Genomic DNA, 19,452 nt, shown 5'->3' with positions numbered 1-19,452 from the left:
TATTTCAAATATGCTGAATTATAGGGAAAATAATAGTAACATTTTTTTTTTGTTGTGTGTTTATTGATTGGAGATTATAAGATGGGCACGCCTGGTGAGATATGGAGTTAACCTCAACTGTAAATGATACTATGTTTAGTGATAGCAATGAGTTATTTTTCCTTTTCCAATTTCTTAAAGGAATTTTGTTATCCGTTCTTGAAACTGACTCCTTAAGAGATGAAGGAGTATTGTTGTTATTTAAAGAATATGAAATTGCAATAAAAGATATACAAATATTTAAAATTTTATTTGGTCAAATCGAAACAGTACATATTTGTACATACAGTTGACTGATTAATATCGTCTTCAAGTTGAAGTACTATAAATAAGATTAATGATAGTCTTCGTTTAAGTAAAGCTTAAAGGTTTCGATGCTGGGTGTCGCTTCAGCAAGATCTTGGAATTAATGACACGACATTTTTTTTTAAATAGTCAGATGCAATAAACGTTCGTTAATTTTTGAAACAAAACTTGTCTGGTCAGAATTTGAGTTAATCCTTTTAGGCCATTGTGGTTGTTCTGTACTGCATTGGATTGGCGCGCGAATGGTGGTGGTGGCCACACTACTCTTCGGGCATCTGTTCAGTGGGGTATAGACGAGCCAGTAATTATGTCCTAAAAGGAAAACATCATGAATAGGATTTTTTTTTCTTTCTCCAAAATTTATTTAAAATTTTATGATTCGTACTAGATATAAATGTAAAATAAAATATTTACATTAAATTAACATTATAAAAAAAAAAAAAAAAAAAAGTAAGCGTTTACAAAAATGGCGACCCTTTAGCCAGGGATATATGGGAATAAAATAAAAGCGGGAGTGTACATTTACTGGCACGAAACCTTTAGGGTAAGTAAGCGAAAAGCAAATGAGGTTAAATTAGTTTCTTTTCTTCCCCCTTTTGATCTGTTTGAGATTGTGTGACAAGCGAAATATGATATTATAATGTTCATTAATTTTGATGAAGAGAGGTGTGAGCCAGATACTCATAAGTGTTGTGGAAAGACTCGAATTTCCGATTGTGTGGAATCTGTAGGATGTGATAGTTGTGAACAACTATTCCACACAACATGTATTAAGTTAAGTCAGGCTGATGTGACAAATATTAAAGAAAATGAAGGTAAATGGATTTGTCAAAAGTGCTCAGCCATGAACAAGACGAGTGATAACCCCAGTGAAATTGACAGAGAACACACGGTAGTGTCACGTAAATCGGTCCCTCAAATTGAAATAGCAGGAGGGCCGCTATTGGAAAGTCTGAAAGGTATAATAGGAAGTTTGGAAACAAAACTGGACAAAAAGTTGTCTTCTGTTGAGAGTTTGGAAACAAAACTGGACAAAAAGTTGTCTTCTGTTGAGAGTCAATTGTCGACTGTAAACTCTGAAATTCAGTCAGTAAAATTACAGTTAATGCAAAACTTAAACCAGGTTAGATTAGAACTTTCGGGTGAGATAGCTTCTGCAGTGAGTGATGTAAATAAAGTCAAATCTGATTTAGAAAAATTAGCAAATGATGTTGAAAAGAATCGAGAGGTAGTATCCCAAGAAATCAATTCCAAAATTGACGATGTGAATAGTGATTTAGGAAAATTAAGACTTGACATAGAGAATTGTCAAGAGAATTGTAATGTAAATTACAATCATGTAAAGGAACAACAAATTAAAGAGTATAGAGACCTGAAAGATGCAAATGAGAAAATAGCTAACAATGTGAAAATTTTAGAACGTGACACAGTAGCTGCGTTTAAACACAGTTTAGAAAAATGCCGTGAAACTAGGGAAAGTATTGAAAAGACAGTAAACGAAAGGTTTCTTATGGCGGAAACTAGATGCGAAGGTCTCATTACTGAAAATATTAATAAATTTGAGAAAAAGATAGAAAAGTTGTCGCATCGACTCGATAATCAGGAAGCTAGGTGCGAGCGGGTAATCCGGGAGAACTCTCTTTCTCGTAAGGGTCGAAGGACACGGGTAGAAGTTCATCCCACTCGTGATAAAGTAGAGGAACCAATTTCTGAAGGTCCTTTAGAAACATTATTGAAAGAGTTCGCGGTGACAGAGACAAATAGAGAGAATACCAGTAATGGGATAGGAGCCTCAAATGATTGCTCAACATCCGAATCCGACCAAGGGAAGGATACGGTTGATGAGCATAATATGCCGAGAAACTCAGAAAATTCCTCCGCGAATAGGCGAAAGAAATATATCCGGCGAAGATGTAAAAGTCAGAGAAATTTATGCAAATCGGTGTGACCGGGTTAAACCGCATGATGTTAATTTAGATTCTGGTACGGATATGTATGATAAGTTAGGAATAGTCGAAGTACCGGCAAAAACAACTCTTGAAGAGAGTGACGAATCTGATGATTCTCCACCACCTAGGCCAATTGGTGCGTATCTTCGGGAAATGCACAATTTTCCAAAATTTGATGGTAAAATGACTACTTCGGGTAGAATATTCCTGGAGGACTTACTCCAAACCATGAGTATGTATCAATTAAGAGAAAAAGATCGAAGATACATTATAGCTAGGTGTCTGGAAGACTCTGCGAAATCCTGGTATCGTAGTATTTCGCACAAAATAAGAACTTTCCGGGATTTCGTCAACCTCTTCAGGAATCAGTATATATCTCCTCGGATGGAGAGGGCGCAGAAACGCCATCTCTATTCGATGAGATATGACAAATCTAAGTTTTCTTCTTTATCTGACTTTGCCTGGTCGATAATTGATTCATATCACTTGGTCGTAAGTTCACCGTCAGATTCGGAATTAAAGGACTTAATTCTTGATTGTCTACCTGCTGACGAGAAAAAAATATTAAAATTGGGTTCTGTAAATTCTGTTCACGATTTAATGATGAGATTAACAGAATTGGAGGGTGAATCTACTGGTAACTCCGGAAATGCGTCAAATTTGAAGATTCAATTAAAGAGACCCAATATTAGACAAACTAGTATAGGTCAGCATAAGCTTTTGAGAACTGACAATTCGGCTCAAACGGAACCTATAAACATAGAACCAAAATCTGAAAAAAATTACTCGACTGGAAATAGAAAGAATTTTTCCAGAAATAAAAATTATAATACTCAACGTAGAAATGAACGTACGAATAGAGGATTCGGTTCCTTTAACCAAGGTTGGCGTTCCGGAACGAATAACAGTAATTCTTTTGTTCCAGGAATAAATTATGGGAATATTCCCCCACCATATGTGACCAATATATATGGAGCGAAGCCACCATTTGGCGCATTTCCTCCGGTCACGTTGTTTACACCGAATACCCCTCTACCGGTTCCGGGAATTACTACAGTGACATCTGCTCTGACTCCCCCATATTCTGCAGTAGGAGTGTATCCAAGTACTTCTAACGTTTTCCAATCTGGTAATTCAAATACTAATTACAATACTGGATCGGAAAACATAATGAGCAGTCGCCATTAAGGGGAGACGGCGTCTGCTCGTCGGGACTTCTCTCCCCACAAATAAATCAATTAAGTGAAAGATTAATACATAACATAGATACGGTCTTAGATTCTAGCTTTGTAGGTCCCATACAATTTTTCACTCGTTTTGTATTGAAAAAGGAGGAGGAAAACGAAAATGGCCATCATGGTGTTGAAGTGTTTCCATCCCCAACAATATGTTGTGAAGTAGGGGGAATAGATATAAATTGTATATTAGATACAGGAGCTGAAGTAAATCTCTTAAATTATAAAAATTTGGGAAACATTACAAAATTCTTTTCGGTCTGCAAAGCTTAAGCCTACATCAAGAATATGTTTGAAAGCATTTGCCGGAACAGATAGGTTTGTAGTAAAGGGATCCATTGAATTAACCTTAAATATTCAGGGTAGCTTATTTGATGTCCCAGTATTTGTTGTTAAGGACATGAAAGCCGATATGTTGTTAGGATCTCCTTTCTTTGAAAAATTTAGCGTAATATTGACCAGCGAAAATCGCACATTGATATTAAAGAATAGTAGTCAGGAGCAAGTAACTTTAGATATTGCCTACCCGAAAGTATTATTGGTACAGTTGAACAGTGAATATATGTCTAATGAGTCCAATATTCCATCTTCTTTTTCCGGCGATGAGAATTATGGTCAGATATCTGAATCTGAACTCAGAGAGTACGTCAATCATCGTGAAGATTTAGATTCAAACATTAAAACTAAACTACTAGAACTGCTAATCAAGTATAAGCATCTTTTCTGTGAATATCCGAAACCTATAAAATGTGACCCATATAAAATTGAATTAACAGATCAAATCCCGGTTGTTGGAAAATTATACCCAATTCCCCAGGCGATGCAAAGGGAATTTGAGGAAGAAATAAATAAGTGGGTTAAATTAGGAATTGCCAAGGAGAAACCAAGTTGTTATCGGAACCCTATTCACTGTGTAAGAAAAGCATCAGGAGGAGTTAGACCTGTAATTGATTTGAGATTGTTGAATAACAAAGTAATAACGCCTAAAATACAGGTAGAACCCATTAACGAAATATTGACACGCATTTCTGGATCAAATATCTTTAGTTCAATGGATGCAACGATGGGCTATTATGGCGTAAAATTACACCCTGATTCCTATGATTGTACTAGTTTTATTTATTTAGGTCGACAATACGTATTGTGCCTTTTGCCTATGGGGCTTAAGGGGATGTCTACCCACTTGCAAGTGTTTCAGGATCCCTATAAGATAACACGTAGATATTTCTATGTGAATATTTAACAAGATATTGCACTTACCGTCTCAAAATTTTCCATGATATTTTCCAACAGCAATACCTATATGTTCATGGTTTCTGTTTTTGATTTAATGCCCTAGATCAATTTAGATTAATTATAATGTATACTTCCGTTTACACTTGGCAACGTAGAGGATAGAATTTCTCCAGGAATTGAGAGCTCTCTGCTGAACCTCTAGCCCTAATAGTCTTCGCGTCACGTGGTAGTGATTTATGAGCGCTTCTGGCTAAAAACAAATGTTGTCTCTGTTTCTTCCTTTTCTTTTTTTTTTGTCAAAAACTTGTTTTGGGCAGCTTTGTCCTCAGTTTTGTCCACTGCCTCTATCGAGATAGCAGTTATACAATGGAGATCGTTTGCAGATTCATAGCAGATAATGTAACATTCTTTGAAGAAACTCGAAGACTGACATACGAACCGCGTGACAATTTGGGTAGGGAATCTGGAGCGTTGCAATTTTGTGTTCTGAAGTCCGCCTTATCACACAAGACGAAATGACCATAAACAAGAGACTTGTGAAGGAAGAAGGAAAATGTTCTTAGTAATTGTATCCAATTGTTTCCACATTTTTCACCTTTTCCCCCGAAAGATCCCTTCGAAAAGGGAAAGAGGGGAGGGTGATTTTGTGACCCTTGAGTTTTAGAATAGTCTTGAAACGAACTGCAAAGTGCACTTACTGGAAATTCTACTGTCGTTGTGCTATAATATCTGTGTTGCAAGAAGTGTGACAAAATGAAGGAATCAAAGAGGAAAAGAATTTGGTACTCTCTCCTTCCAAAAAAGAAGTCTCGCCAAGCTAATTCATATGTGTGGTCGATCTCAGAGTATGGAGTTCAGAGACTGGATAGTTAATATTTACCATTCAGGATTACCTTACAACCAATTAAATTCCATTTTCACCTAGCTTGGGCTGGGTTTGGGCAACTCCCTCTTGTGCAGTCGCCTGGACCCAGACCAGGCTCGTATTTATGGACATGTGTCTATTTCCGGATCACTTCGGAATTGATCCTTCGTTAATAACCATTCAAGTTCATTACTATATTTCCTGAATTATCCAGTAATCCTTTCTCCTCCAATCCTTTATCTTTCTTCATTCTTTCTCTTTTTCTTTTCTTCCCTGCCTCCCTCTGCTACTCTTCTTTCTCACTCTTCTTTTTCCTAACACTAACAAAACTGAAAATCGGTGTCGTGACGGGGAGTAGTCGCTATCAGCACGGTCAATAAGTTGTTTCGATAGGTTTTTTTTTTCTTCGGGAGTCCGATATGGAATGATTAACTCGAAAATGAACATATACAGAAAGAATAATAATAATAAAATTTATTCATGATTTCAATTATCAGATAGGAGAGTATTGTATTTCTTCATTACTTCGGGCGACTCCTCCTTCCACCCACGAATAAAATTACCCGTATACATGACAATAGGAAGGTATTTCGTTGAAAAATATGCTTTTTGTAGGATCATTTTAATTTCAGGCATATAGTCATTCTACTCCTTTTCATAATGTAATTAATATAGATGTATGCACAGTATAAATGTAATGTGTTAGAGATGTAATAAACTATTTCGTTGATAATTGTTTTTGGTAGAATCATTTGAATTTCAAGCATAACGTCATACTAAGGGGTTCCATAGTCTTGTAATTAGAACTTTTGACTCCTGTTCGCGTGATTCTAGGTTCGATTCCCTACTAGAATACTCAAATCATTGGCGTTTGCTCATCGTTGTGAGCCAAGCTGGGAAGCCACGTGATTAAAAGACGTGACAGTCTATAGAATTAATATAAATGTATACACAGTACAAATGTTGTTTGACAGTAGTAAGGCATTTCGTTGATATGTATATACTATTTCTAGGATGTATACATTTCTTTGTATACGACTTTTATAATGTATAATGTATTCTTATAATCAAGAAAGAAATTTTAAAATTCTTATTATTATTATTATTATTATTATTATTATTATTATTATTATTATTATTATTATTATTATTATTATTATTAAGTATTCTGCCTTTTGGCCGGTCCTGGGACAGATGAGATTTTTTTCGTTTCTTCTTAATTTTCAGTTTGGACCTTGAAATATTTCTTCCATGTTTCTCGATTTTCAGCTTCTTCTTAATAATAATTAATTATTAATGCTTAATAATAATTAGGCATAACAATGTTAGAAAACTGAAATATTTTAACAGAGCAGTTGATTTCCACGAATGTCTAATAACAAATTTTACCACCCAAGTGAGATTTATACCACTTGACACTATGGTTCGGAACTCATGACTATCATATTTGTGTTACAAGGTTATTTTCTAAAGACAGCTGTTTATTAGTCTAAAATCTAAACTCAGCAATACAGCCCATAGGGGCCTGGACATGCCAGCTGGTAAACATTCACAACCTAGAAGATCGTGATCAGTGCAATGACATCAAACAATCCTTTCGTCTTTCTTGGCCAGAGATCGCTACCACTTTATTCGGATAGTTCTCCATTTCTTTCACGATGTTGACTCAACTTCGGAAGTTGTGAGCTTACACTGGCAATCGAATCCTATTCTACGTACAATGGAGACACAATATAACGAGATTCAGCTAAGGAAAAACTCCTAAATAGTCATTAGTAGGAAAAGAAGCTGAGTACTATTCAGGAATGAATTGTTGATCATCTCTTAGGGGGAGGATATTTTCGAGAAAATGTACGCATGGAAAATAATAATAATAATAATAATAATAATAATAATAATAATAATAATAATAATAATAATAATAATAATAACACAGCTACACAAAAAGAATAAAAGTTCTGTGCACCAGACCCCAGGGTATGGATTCAAAATATTTTGGTACCCAGAATCCAAATTTCGAAACCCCAGGACGATTGACCGTGATATGTTTTTAAATGGGCGATAAACATAAGCAAACGTAAAACAGCACTTACGTTCTTCGCCCATAAAACAAAGTTGACACGATCAAATCGTCCTGGAGTTTCGAAATTTGGGTTCTGGGTACCAAAATACATCGAATCAATACCCTGGGGTCCAGTGCACAGAACTTTTATTTATTTTGTGTGGTTGTGTAATAATAATAATACTGTATAAGGAAAAGGAATGAAGACGTACTAAAGGAAGCTAATGAAGGACGACAGATCATGAAGATAATAGGAAAAAAAAAGAAACAGCATGCTTGGACATCTTATTCGGCACTCCGATTGGATCACCATGTTGATAGGGGAAAAGGTAGAAGAAAAACCAGGAAGTGGAAGATCAAGGATAGAAAAATCTATAAGTTTTACGTCCCACAGTTATGCCTGGTAGGTTAAAGGAGCTAGTGATGTTGTGAAAAGAAGGAAATGCTGGAATGCAGAAAGTGGAAGGAAACGGGAGAACCCCGAGAAAACCCCCACACATGGTGTTTGTCCTCCACAAAGTTCACTTGGTGCGAGCTGAGATCGAACTAAGGACGCCATGCATTAGAGGTGAACTCTCTACCACTGACCCACCGCGGCCCGATCAGGGATAGATGCAGTTACGAAGAAGAGACCTTATCAAATTATAAAACAGCTCTCCCAGGGGAGAGAAAAGTTTTAAAATTTCCTTCTTGCGCATCAACCTATGATTGAAGTGAGAAAGATTATTATTATTATTATTATTATTATTATTATTATTATTATTATTATTATATCGAGAATGTACTTCTGGGTTTCCTCCTTAAAAAATACACACACTATTTCCAATTATGGTTATCCTACTTTTTACAAATTTGTCTTTTTTTTCCTCTGTCTTTCATTCCCATCATGCGATGGGTGGGCCATAGAAGGTGACGCCTTTTCTGTGGCCAGAGTGATCAAATTTGTCTAATTCAATATTGGTTTAAATAGTATTAGTTTTCAAGCTACATATATGAGTTCTTTGACTAACTGAATAGTGCACGCCCCTTCTGGCTCACTCGCCACTATTTAACATTAAATTTCAGATGCCTCGATATACTTGCATAAGTTTATTATTTCTAAAATAAACATTACGTAAAAGGTTATTCAAATTGATATCAAGTTTTTCTGACATTTGTATATTACGCATATCTTTCTTAATTTGCATTACTCACATTACCCCAGAGAACGAACAAATTTTAGAGTTCTGGTTTGAACTTCTCTTACAATAATAAGCAAATATACGAGGAACAAATTTACCATTATTGACGATGCGGAGGGGAGGAGATTTTCTGGACTAGGAAGGAATGTGTGCGGGTGCAGAGCAGAGGTCTGCACGGGCCGGAATTTTCAGTCCGGGCCCGGCCTGTGAATTTACAATGTGAGGCCCGACCCGAGTCCAAAATATGTCTTAGCATTTAGGCCCTAGCCCGGACTGAGCTCTGTGATAATCAAATGAGCCCGAAATAAGCCCGAATTGCAGAAACTTAATTATTAATGCAAAATTGTATTTTTATTTACAGCAATTCGAGGTTTGATTTTGCAGTTGTGTTTTAAAAGTCCTCCAGAAAGAACAGCGCAATTTGTATCGTTTTACACTATATTTACAAAGTTAGGCCCGAAAAAGTCCGAGAAATATGGTTGTATATTTAAAAATTCACAGCCCGAACCCAGGGGCGTCATTTAGGAGGACAGGGAGAGGCATTTGCCCCCCTCCCGAGTTTGAGATTTATATAATTTTTATCAATAGCATAGTAGTAAATCAGTGAAAAACGCGAAATTTTACATATATCAAGGGGTCTTGGCCCCCCAAGCCAAATCTGAAATGACGCTACTGCCCGAACCCCTCCCGGGCCCGAAGTGATACATTCTTTGTAGGCCCGAGCACGTGCAGACCTCTAGTGCAGAGGCGTTTCAAGTGGTGGGCGACTGCCCACGGCCTTGCATCTTGAGGGACCTCGCAAAGACCAACGAGCCTAAATCGATTTAGCACTCACTTTTGTCGATGCAACAATAGAAACAAATATGAATTCGGACTTAATTACAGAAAAACAATACGCTTCAAACTAACTTTTCATCTATTCGTATATATTAGATCGCTAGCATACGCGACAGGCGGCGAGTTTATTTTAAAATTGCAATAATGAATGTGTATAAGTCTTTATCGTTGAGATGAATTGTTTTCGATAAATTTTATTATAATTAGCAATTTTAAAAAAAAAGGGGGCAGGAAGGACTCGTAAACCTTATTCGCCTTCTGTGCAGATGGTATGGTAAAAATCAATACTGGATAATGAAAGTGTAAGTGTAAAGGCTAATATGGAACAGAGAAACAAAAGAGAACTTCTTCAGAAGGGAATTGGGAGGGGAGGGGATGAGAGTACAATGCTGTGACACTTAAAATGCGTCTTGATTTGTATACTTCAACAAACTTTTCTTATTAGATTACGCAATTTCTAGTTTCTTACTCCGATTATTCAAAGTATTCAAATGTTCTCGGAGGGAGTGACCGCCCCTCCATTTAATCCGTCCGTGGTGTCATTCAGTTTGGCTTTTCGCTACTAATTCAAAGTGCTTTCCGAAACAAGTTGTCTTCTTGTGACAGCAGGGGGTGGAAGAAACAAACAAACCGTGAAAGGAAGAAAGAAGAGGTTTTGGGCTCTTCCAGTCCAGACCATTCTAACCACTGAGAAGTGAGAATCACAACGTGATTTTTCTGGTAAGAGCGTCCTTTTAAAAGTAGCTAATAAGCAAACAGATGGTCAGCCCTCTCCCCTCTGCAGCATACTTTTTATTCTCTGTTGCCAAACTTACTGAAGAATATATTGCAATTAATCTAACGCATGTAACGTAAATTGGAGACCGTGGTTGGATTTATATGGGTCTTGTGTATTTGTATTAAAAATTTCAAGTTATTACCTGCAATACTTTGTTAGAAATTACCATATTAAATTTTACATGTTATCAAATGGAGAGTTAGAAACCTAAGCGGAGATGGTAGAAGATCCCCTTAAGTCTAGTCCAAGCATTTTTCAAAAAATCATGAATTCATACTTTGGATTAAGTACAAGAAAGTTCGTAGTGGTGTACTTGGATGATATTTTATGTTTTAGTTCCAACATTTCGGATCATTTTAAAGACCTGGAAAATGTGTTCAAAATTTTGGATTATGGAAATTTCGCTCTGAATTTCAAGAAATGCAAATTTTTACAAACCGAAATTTTATTCCTCGGTCATATTGTGAATGGGATCGAGATAAAACCAAATCCCAAGCAAAACGAGGCCATTAAATATTTTCCGATACCTACTACTAAAAAGAAATTAAGATCTTTCCTTGGAATTCTTTCCTGGAGAAGGAAGTTTATCCCAGGTTTTGCAGCATTGACTGCTCCATTATTTGATCTGTTAAAGAAAGACAGAAAATTTCGGCTTACGTCAGAAATTTTAGATCTATTTCAGGAATTGAGAATTCTGATAAGTGAACCTCCTGCGCTAAGCCAGCCGGATTTTACAAAGCCTTTCCATTTATTTTCAGATGCGTCGTTGGAGAATTTGGCGGGATATTTAGCACAATATAATGAGAATGGAGATGTACTGGTCATTGAGTATGCCAGTAGAAAGTTAAAATTATATGAAATATCTTATTCTGTTTTCCAACTGGAACTTTTGGCTGTATTGTTCCTTTGCGAACGTTTTTCGTATTATATTCTAGGACGAAATGTAACGGTCCATTGTGATAACAACGCTGTTACGTATGCTTTTACTCTCCAAAATTTGGATATGCGAACGACAAAAATTTTATTAAAATTACAAAGATTTGATTTAACTTTCGAACATATTAAGGGTACAGATAATAAAATAGCTGATCCGTTAAGTAGGAATACTCCTGAGATTCCAACCGAATTAGACACTTATCAAATAAATTTTATTAGATATGAAGAGAAAACTTGGTTTGAGCATCAAGAAATCATTGAGTTACAACAGTCCGACCCTTATTGTATGCAGTTGAAAGATAAACTGCATTCAACACCAAACTGTGAAACTATCAAAGTCGTAGATGATTTGGTATTTATAAAGAATTTAAAACTTCATACGTGGTTGTTAGTCCTTCCGGTAACCCTAATAGACAAAGTAGTTGAGAGAATACATAACACTGGTCATTTTGGAATAAATAAATGTGTACAGCTTGCACGAAGCTTATTCCATTGGAAAAACCAAAGACGTACTTTTGTACAACATATTAAAAACTGTGAATTGTGTGCTAAAACAAAATTCTCCAATCGTATAATTGCTCGGGAAGATCTACATATTGAAGCCGAAAAGCCCCATCAAAAATTATGTGTAGATCTTGTCGGAAAACTTCCATGTAGTTATGGGTATTATTTCATATCAATCATAGATGTTTATACTAGATTTGTCTGTTACTTACCTTTGAAAACAGCTACAGTTAATGAACTCATTCGAGTATTAGATAAAGACTATTTTTATTTGTTCCCTTACCCTTGTCAAATAGTATCAGATAAAGGACCACAATTTGTCTCCAATCGCTGGAAAAATTATTGTTTGGAGCATAAGATGCATCATATTCTTACTACACCCTATAATCCTAAGGCCAACGGAATCGTGGAACGTTCCCATCGGGAATTAAACCGAATTATTCGATTAATGTGTTACGAGAATCACACTAAATGGAAAAATGTATTAAAAGATGCTCAAGATTTGTTAAATTATTCGTACAACAGCGCGATAAATGGTACTCCAGCTGAACTTTTCATTTCATATTCAGCTATTGATAGATTTAAAGAAAGTTTCCCTTGGGCATTGGAATTGCAGGGGGTAGAGGAATCAAGGCGATATCTACAGGCGTTTCCTCGAATGTTAACCAAACGTAAGCGGAAATTATGTGCTAAATCGGCGCAACCTGTAGTTATACAGGAGGGTAATTTAGTAATGGTTAAGACCCACTTTCTTTCAGATGCATATAAAAGAATCACTCATAAATATATGCCCGTATACACGGGTCCTTATGTAGTGGTTCGAATTCATCACAATTCTGTGTTTTTGAAAGATTTGAAAGGGAGAGAAGTACCGAAACAAAATTTAAGTAATGTAAAACTTTTTGATTGTTCGGTGGAGAAGAGAGTAGATTTATTAAAGGATTACAAATAAAAAAAAATTATTCAGCTTTAAACATGCTTCATATTTTTTTTTCTTAACGGCCGGGGAAAAATGTTACGGTATGTTTTTCACTACCGGTAACATTAGATAAAATTCTATATTACAGTATTCCTTGTACATTCTATCGGTAGGTTATATTCCTTGTACATTTTATCGGTAGGTTATTTTTATTATAATATGTATCACTGCTGACTAGCATATTGTAAATCAGTACCGACAATATAACATTGATAGCTGCATAACGTAAGTGATGTAGTATGACGGCTCAGATGGTGTGCTTTGCAGTAACTATATTTAAGTCACTATATTTATCTTGTTAATATTACGGAATTATACTACGATGACATGAGATAACCTATTTATTATTACGATTGTAGTTAATAATAATGAAATTGTTTTAAATCCAAAAGTTATTCGGCATTAATGTACGAAAGAACGTTATAGGTTAATTTTGTTTACATAATTTTAGGCCTAATGTTTGACCGGAAGAAAGATAGAATTTATTGTTTACCTTTATAGAGATTCAAAGTATATTTAGCATAACTGCCATGATTCTCATAAAAGTACGAACACCTTAATGTGTTCCGTGACAAGCTTACCTGGTCTGGGGTTTTGAAGTCTGACCTTGCATGAATTGTGCGTCTTTTCGAAATGTAAACAAACGTTCGCCATGTTGGTATGTCTCAAAGTGGGAATAGCCAAATTAAATAATTAATATAGAAGAAAAAGAATAATGAAATATGCGGAAATAAATAAATAAATTCTCTTTTCTTTTGTTAAAACTGATTTTATATATTAAGAGTCATAAAAATTAAATATCAACACTTATTATAGTTAAATCTAGTGTTGTCAAGAGGGGGTGTGTAAGGTGTACAGAAGATCCTATAAATAACATAATAGTGAAAGAGCCCAAGAGCCCTTCTAAAATATAAAAGGAAAATGTGCATCTAAAAGGAAATTTTGGACCGTAAACCCTGTCAAAACCAGAAATTTGACTAACCTGGCACAATTAGGCAGAATGGGGCTCTTGGGAAATAATAATAATAACGAGTAGTGTTTCGTTTGGAGACGGCCTATCTTTAACATGGCAATTCAAACGGAGGTTAATCAAAATGAAGAGAAGCCGTCCAAGATGTTTTCTCGGTGCTATTCAGGGTAATTTGGGAACAAGAAGGATGCTCAGGTAATGTTGGAACCAACCAGACAGTCAACCAGGTGGTAAAATTTTGGTACTGTGTGAGCATCTCAGAATACAGGTCAGTGACTTTATCCTCCATTTTGTTGACTTCTAGAAGTTGCATGAGAACTCCTTTTTAAACCACTTGAAGTATTAGTGACTTTGGGGTATCAGTGACATTGTCTTGATGACTGAATTCAAAATTGTTAATCTGGGACAATAGTCAATTCTCCGTTATGTATGTGATTATGATGAAGAGTTGTTAAGCGTATCGCTAAGTCACACAATTTCAGACAGTCTTTAGAGGGGAAGGAAATGAGTAATGACAAAATCTAATAGTCACGAACTTCGAGTCTTATAATTAGCTGCTGCTATGAGACCAGATAGTGAAAGCTCTGCACATCGTCTTGATGTTGACATCTTAAAAGCACGTTATTTGATAAATATATATTGATACTGTTGACGGTACTGATTCCATAGTCACTTTAAGTTAGTTTTTTTTTCTTTCTTTCATGAGCGTTTGTGATACGGTTAACATAAATTCAAAATTCCACAGAAATTGAATTATGCTGTATAATTAAAACCTCATTTGCATACTTTCGAGAAACTATTGAAAAACAAATTTGTTATTCCTGATAGCGTAAATAGATGTTGAGGCAACTCCAGCGTGCAATTTATTTATGTGTCTGATTTCTTTTATTATTGTGTGAATTTTGTATGATGTGAACATATAAATATATATAATGTGCAAGTTATCCGCCCTCTTAAATATGAAATGTGGTTTAAATATTTGTGCTAAATGAGGTAGAAGTAGAATAGCTATAGGTTAGGTTAGATTAGATTAGTTAGGTAGATTTCTTTATTATTGTGTGTTATATTGCTTTGATATTAATGTCATGCACGGTCTCGCGGATAACTAAATGAATATCGTTAAATGAAATGAGATATAAATATCAAGCTTTTGCCCTCCGTAAAAGGGAGTGTATTCAGTATTTCAAATATGCTGAATTATAGGGAAAATAATAGTAACATTTTTTTTTTGTTGTGTGTTTATTGATTGGAGATTATAAGATGGGCACGCCTGGTGAGATATGGAGTTAACCTCAACTGTAAATGATACTATGTTTAGTGATAGCAATGAGTTATTTTTCCTTTTCCAATTTCTTAAAGGAATTTTGTTATCCGTTCTTGAAACTGACTCCTTAAGAGATGAAGGAGTATTGTTGTTATTTAAAGAATATGAAATTGCAATAAAAGATATACAAATATTTAAAATTTTATTTGGTCAAATCGAAACAGTACATATTTGTACATACAGTTGACTGATTAATATCGTCTTCAAGTTGAAGTACTATAAATAAGATTAATGATAGTCTTCGTTTAAGTAAAGCTTAAAGGTTTCGATGCTGGGTGTCGCTTCAGCAAGATCTTGGAATTAATGACACGACATTTTTTTTTAAATAGTCAGATGCAATAAACGTTCGTTAATTTTTGAAACAAAATTTGTCTGGTCAGAATTTGAGTTAATCCTTTTAGGCCATTGTGGTTGTTCTGTACTGCATTGGATTGGCGCGCGAATGGTGGTGGTGGCCACACTACTCTTCGGGCATCTGTTCAGTGGGGTATAGACGAGCCAGTAATTATGTCCTAAAAGGAAAACATCATGAATAGGATTTTTTTTTTCTTTCTCCAAAATTTATTTAAAATTTTATGATTCGTACTAGATATAAATGTAAAATAAAATATTTACATTAAATTAACATTATAAAAAAAAAAAAGTAAGCGTTTACAATATAAGGAAGAGGTAGAGCAGATAATAAAAAGAGTGTCCGGAATCGACTCCCACTACCAGTTTTATTATAAAAATATGAGTATTTGTACAAAATACTATACAATTTGGTCTCTATTTAAAAGGGTGAGTAAAAGGTAGTCTTTGACCGAGTGGTCGCAGACAGGATCTCCAACAGAGCCGCGTAGCAGGCTAAGAGGAGTGGAGTTAAGGAACCAATGCTCCGTAGCAAGCAGAGGCAGGTTAAGTTGCCAACAGAGCCCCGTAGCAGGCTAAGCGGCTGAGGTTGGGATACCCAGACAGAGCCCCGTAGCAGGCTAAGCCAGGAGATAGGATAGGCGTAGTCCCGTAGCAGACTAGAGGCCTGGGGTTAGGTTACTCCAAGAGTCCCGTAGCAGACTAGTGGAGGGTCACCAGAAAACTGGTCTCGAGTTGCCTTCGTCCATCCAATTTATAGGGTCCTTTTGGGTGGCGGTGGCGCTGCTGCTCCGATGTCGTCTTCTGCTCCGTGGGAGGGGCCAGAAGCCGTCGTCTGCATGTGATTACAGGTCCCTCTGGTGGAAGATCCTCTTGCCGAACCATGTGGTGTTGTTTGTAAACATTGAAGCGTGGAACTGCTTGTTTACGACATCACATAGGATATTACAATATTTAGTTGTTTTTTGAACTTACAATAAGAAAAAGGTGGAATCAAAGAGTGGCAACACTGCAACAATATATGGAATTACAGGAAGACTGAAATACTATACTTATGCTCAAGAGCATCATATTTAGATATTATTTATTTGTTTGTGATAATGAACACAAGAAACGTTTGTAAGAAAGGACTAGAAGCTACTTCAGGGGAAACTTTTTACATCAGAACTAAGGACCAAGAGTTTAGAAAAACAGAAATCACAACAGGGATGAAATCCATAGGAAAATCTTATCTTCGTCAAATTTTTCGCCCTCGCAAAAGATAACAGAATAGTTACCAAATATAGGGTAAAATATAATAATAATAGTAATAAAGAAAGAAGACATACAGGTAAATAATTTTTTTTATGTACATAATTATGTATCTACTTAACTAATTTCCAGATATGGGAACGAGACGTAACTCAAAATATCTCATATGCGACATTGTTGTTAAGAAGTAGAAAAGCTATTGTTTTATATTTTTAAAAACTTTATTACAGACCCTAAAATCCAAAGTTCCGTCGCTTGTGGATAAGATGATAAGTATATCAACAGGAACAAATCGTACAGGCACCATGAGTTCGGAAACCATGACCTTTCTGATGAAACGACCGTGGGATCCTGTTCTGTCTAGTCTTACCCAGCACAAACCTGTAAGTAATGTTGTGTTACAAGTTCCATTATATACTTCTTATTTGCTATGGTCAAATAAACAATGAGTGATGAGTTTCACAGTTAAGAAAGAAGCACTTCATTTGTACACTTCCAGTCAATTATTATGGTAGTCTTCTGTTCAGATCACTTTTGGCATCTTTGTGGAGGTTCAAGGTTCAAGGTATTCTTCTTCCTTCTCTTCAGAAGTTTGGTTTCTGAAAATATTTTTTTTTTTAAATCATGAGGAAAAAAAAGAAAAAAAACATGTACTACTCATTTTTCATTTAACGTTTTCCATTTTCTTTTTCCACCAAAATTCAAGAAGTTCTTTGGTTTCTTTTTTTTTTTTTTTCATTTTTTTCTTACTTTCTTTCCATTTACATTAAAGCCTAGCCTCCAAGCTAATTTAACCAAATTCCCTTCCTTTTCCATGTCATCGTTCCATTTCCATGTTCCCCTTATTTTTAGGGTTTCTTCACATTTTAACAGTGTGTTCTAGTGTTTCATCATCTTTAAAACATAGTTGACATTTTTCGTTCACTTCTTTAAATTTTTTCAATTTTACTCCTGTTTCAAGGCTCCTTGACGTGGCTTTGGAAAGTAAAATGCTCCGTAAATCATTGTCCATATAATTTATTTTCTCATAACGCTTTTTATATGTGTATTACTTCTTCATACCACTTTTCCTGTTCCTTCTTTTTAATTGTTTTTTCGGTGATTTTTTCCCCAATTTTTATAATTCTCTTCTCCGTGCCAGCGGGTAGTTTGATCATATTTTCTTTCTAATTTCCTAACTCTCCTAAACCATTTTGTGTTCTCCCCTTTTCTCATATGTTTAGTGGCTTCATGCACAACTTTTACTAATCTTGTTTCTTCCATAAATTTTAATCTTCCAAGATATTTTATTTTACTCATAACTTCTCTTTTTTCAAAATCACTCCATTCCATCTCTCCTGTTATTGTTACATTTGCACTTAATTTATTTGCTCCTAGGGCAAACCTATTTGATTTTGTGCTTGTTGTGAAATATTCCTGGTTTTATCCGTTAAAGTTATTACTTCATTTGCATATGTTAGCGCCGGTACTGCTACTTGTTTCCATAGTATTCTTGACATCTCATATCTGTTGTATGACCACATTGCTTTTTTTTTTTTTTATAATTGCTGTATATTTTTGTAGTTTATTTTTCAGTTTTTTCTCGTATTCAAGTAAGTATTGTTCTCCTTCAAGTGTAATTCCTAAAAATTCTATTTTTTCAGTCCTGTTTATTACTATGTTTCCTTCTTGTATATTTTGATCCTTTATGTCTCCACTAAAAACCATGAACTTGCTTTTTTCTTCATTTATTTTTAAATTAATTTCTTCTCCTTTCCTAACTACTGTTTCTGACATTTCCTTGGTCTTCAGTATTATTACTCATCAATGCTACATCGTCTGCAAATAGTGCCAGGGATTTTTCTTACTTTTTCTTTTCCTTGCAATCTTAATTCTATCCCTCTGTTTGTTTTGATCAGTGCTTCTTCCACTTCGTGTATGTATATGAGGAATAGAACTGGTGATAGAGGACATCCTTGTTACAAACCTTTGTTACTGTCTATCCATTTTGATTTAATGTTTCCCATTTCACATCTGTATTTGTTTTCCTTATATAGTTCCTTAAGGAGCATAATAAATTTCTTTGATATTCCTAAGTTTTCCATTACTTCCCATAATATCTTTCTCTTGACTGTATCATACGCCTTTTCAATATCAATAAATGCTACTGTAAAATCTTTTCTTTCTCTGCATATTTCTATCAGTTGTGTTATAATCTTATCTGTTGTTCTTCTATCTGTTCTGAATCAATTTTGTAACTCGCTTAATATTTTGTTTTTCTCTAGCCAGTTCATTAATCTGTCTCTTAGAATAATTGCGAAGAACTTATATACACAGCTGGTAATAACTATTGGTCTATAATTTTTTATGTCATGTTTTTTTTTTTCCTTTTCCTTTATATATTAGCTTAATCTTTGTTTGCTTCCAACTTGGAGGAATGGTTCTTGATTCAAGTACATTACTCATAATATCCTTTAAACTTTCCAAAGATTTATTATCTAGGTTTATTAACATCTCATTTAACATATCATCTGTTCCTGTTGCTTTCCCTCTTAGCTTTTTCCTAGCCTTCTCTATTTCCATATTTTTAATATTATATGTTAATTCCTGACTCTATTCTTCAACACTCTTATTACTTATTTTTGCTAATTTATTTGTTTCATTTATCTG

General features: G+C 35.1%; 1 protein-coding gene across 1 annotated transcript in view; it reads left to right on the top strand.

Moving 5' to 3' along the window:
- Window positions 1-19,452, top strand: part of Rcd1 (Reduction in Cnn dots 1) — a 100,390-nt gene that overhangs the window by 34,672 nt on the left and 46,266 nt on the right. Inside the window, exon 7 of the mRNA XM_081762566.1 lies at window positions 17,034-17,186. Within this exon, the coding sequence (XP_081618692.1) occupies window positions 17,034-17,186 (153 nt within the window). The remainder of the gene's footprint in view (window positions 1-17,033; window positions 17,187-19,452) is intronic.

Source organism: Thermobia domestica, chromosome 1, assembly GCF_964235325.1.
Source record: "Thermobia domestica chromosome 1, izTheDome1.hap1.1, whole genome shotgun sequence".
NCBI lineage: Eukaryota > Metazoa > Arthropoda > Insecta > Zygentoma > Lepismatidae > Thermobia > Thermobia domestica.
The sequence above is the reverse complement of the archived record's forward strand: the minus strand, read 5'-3'. Positions and strand labels throughout refer to the sequence as shown.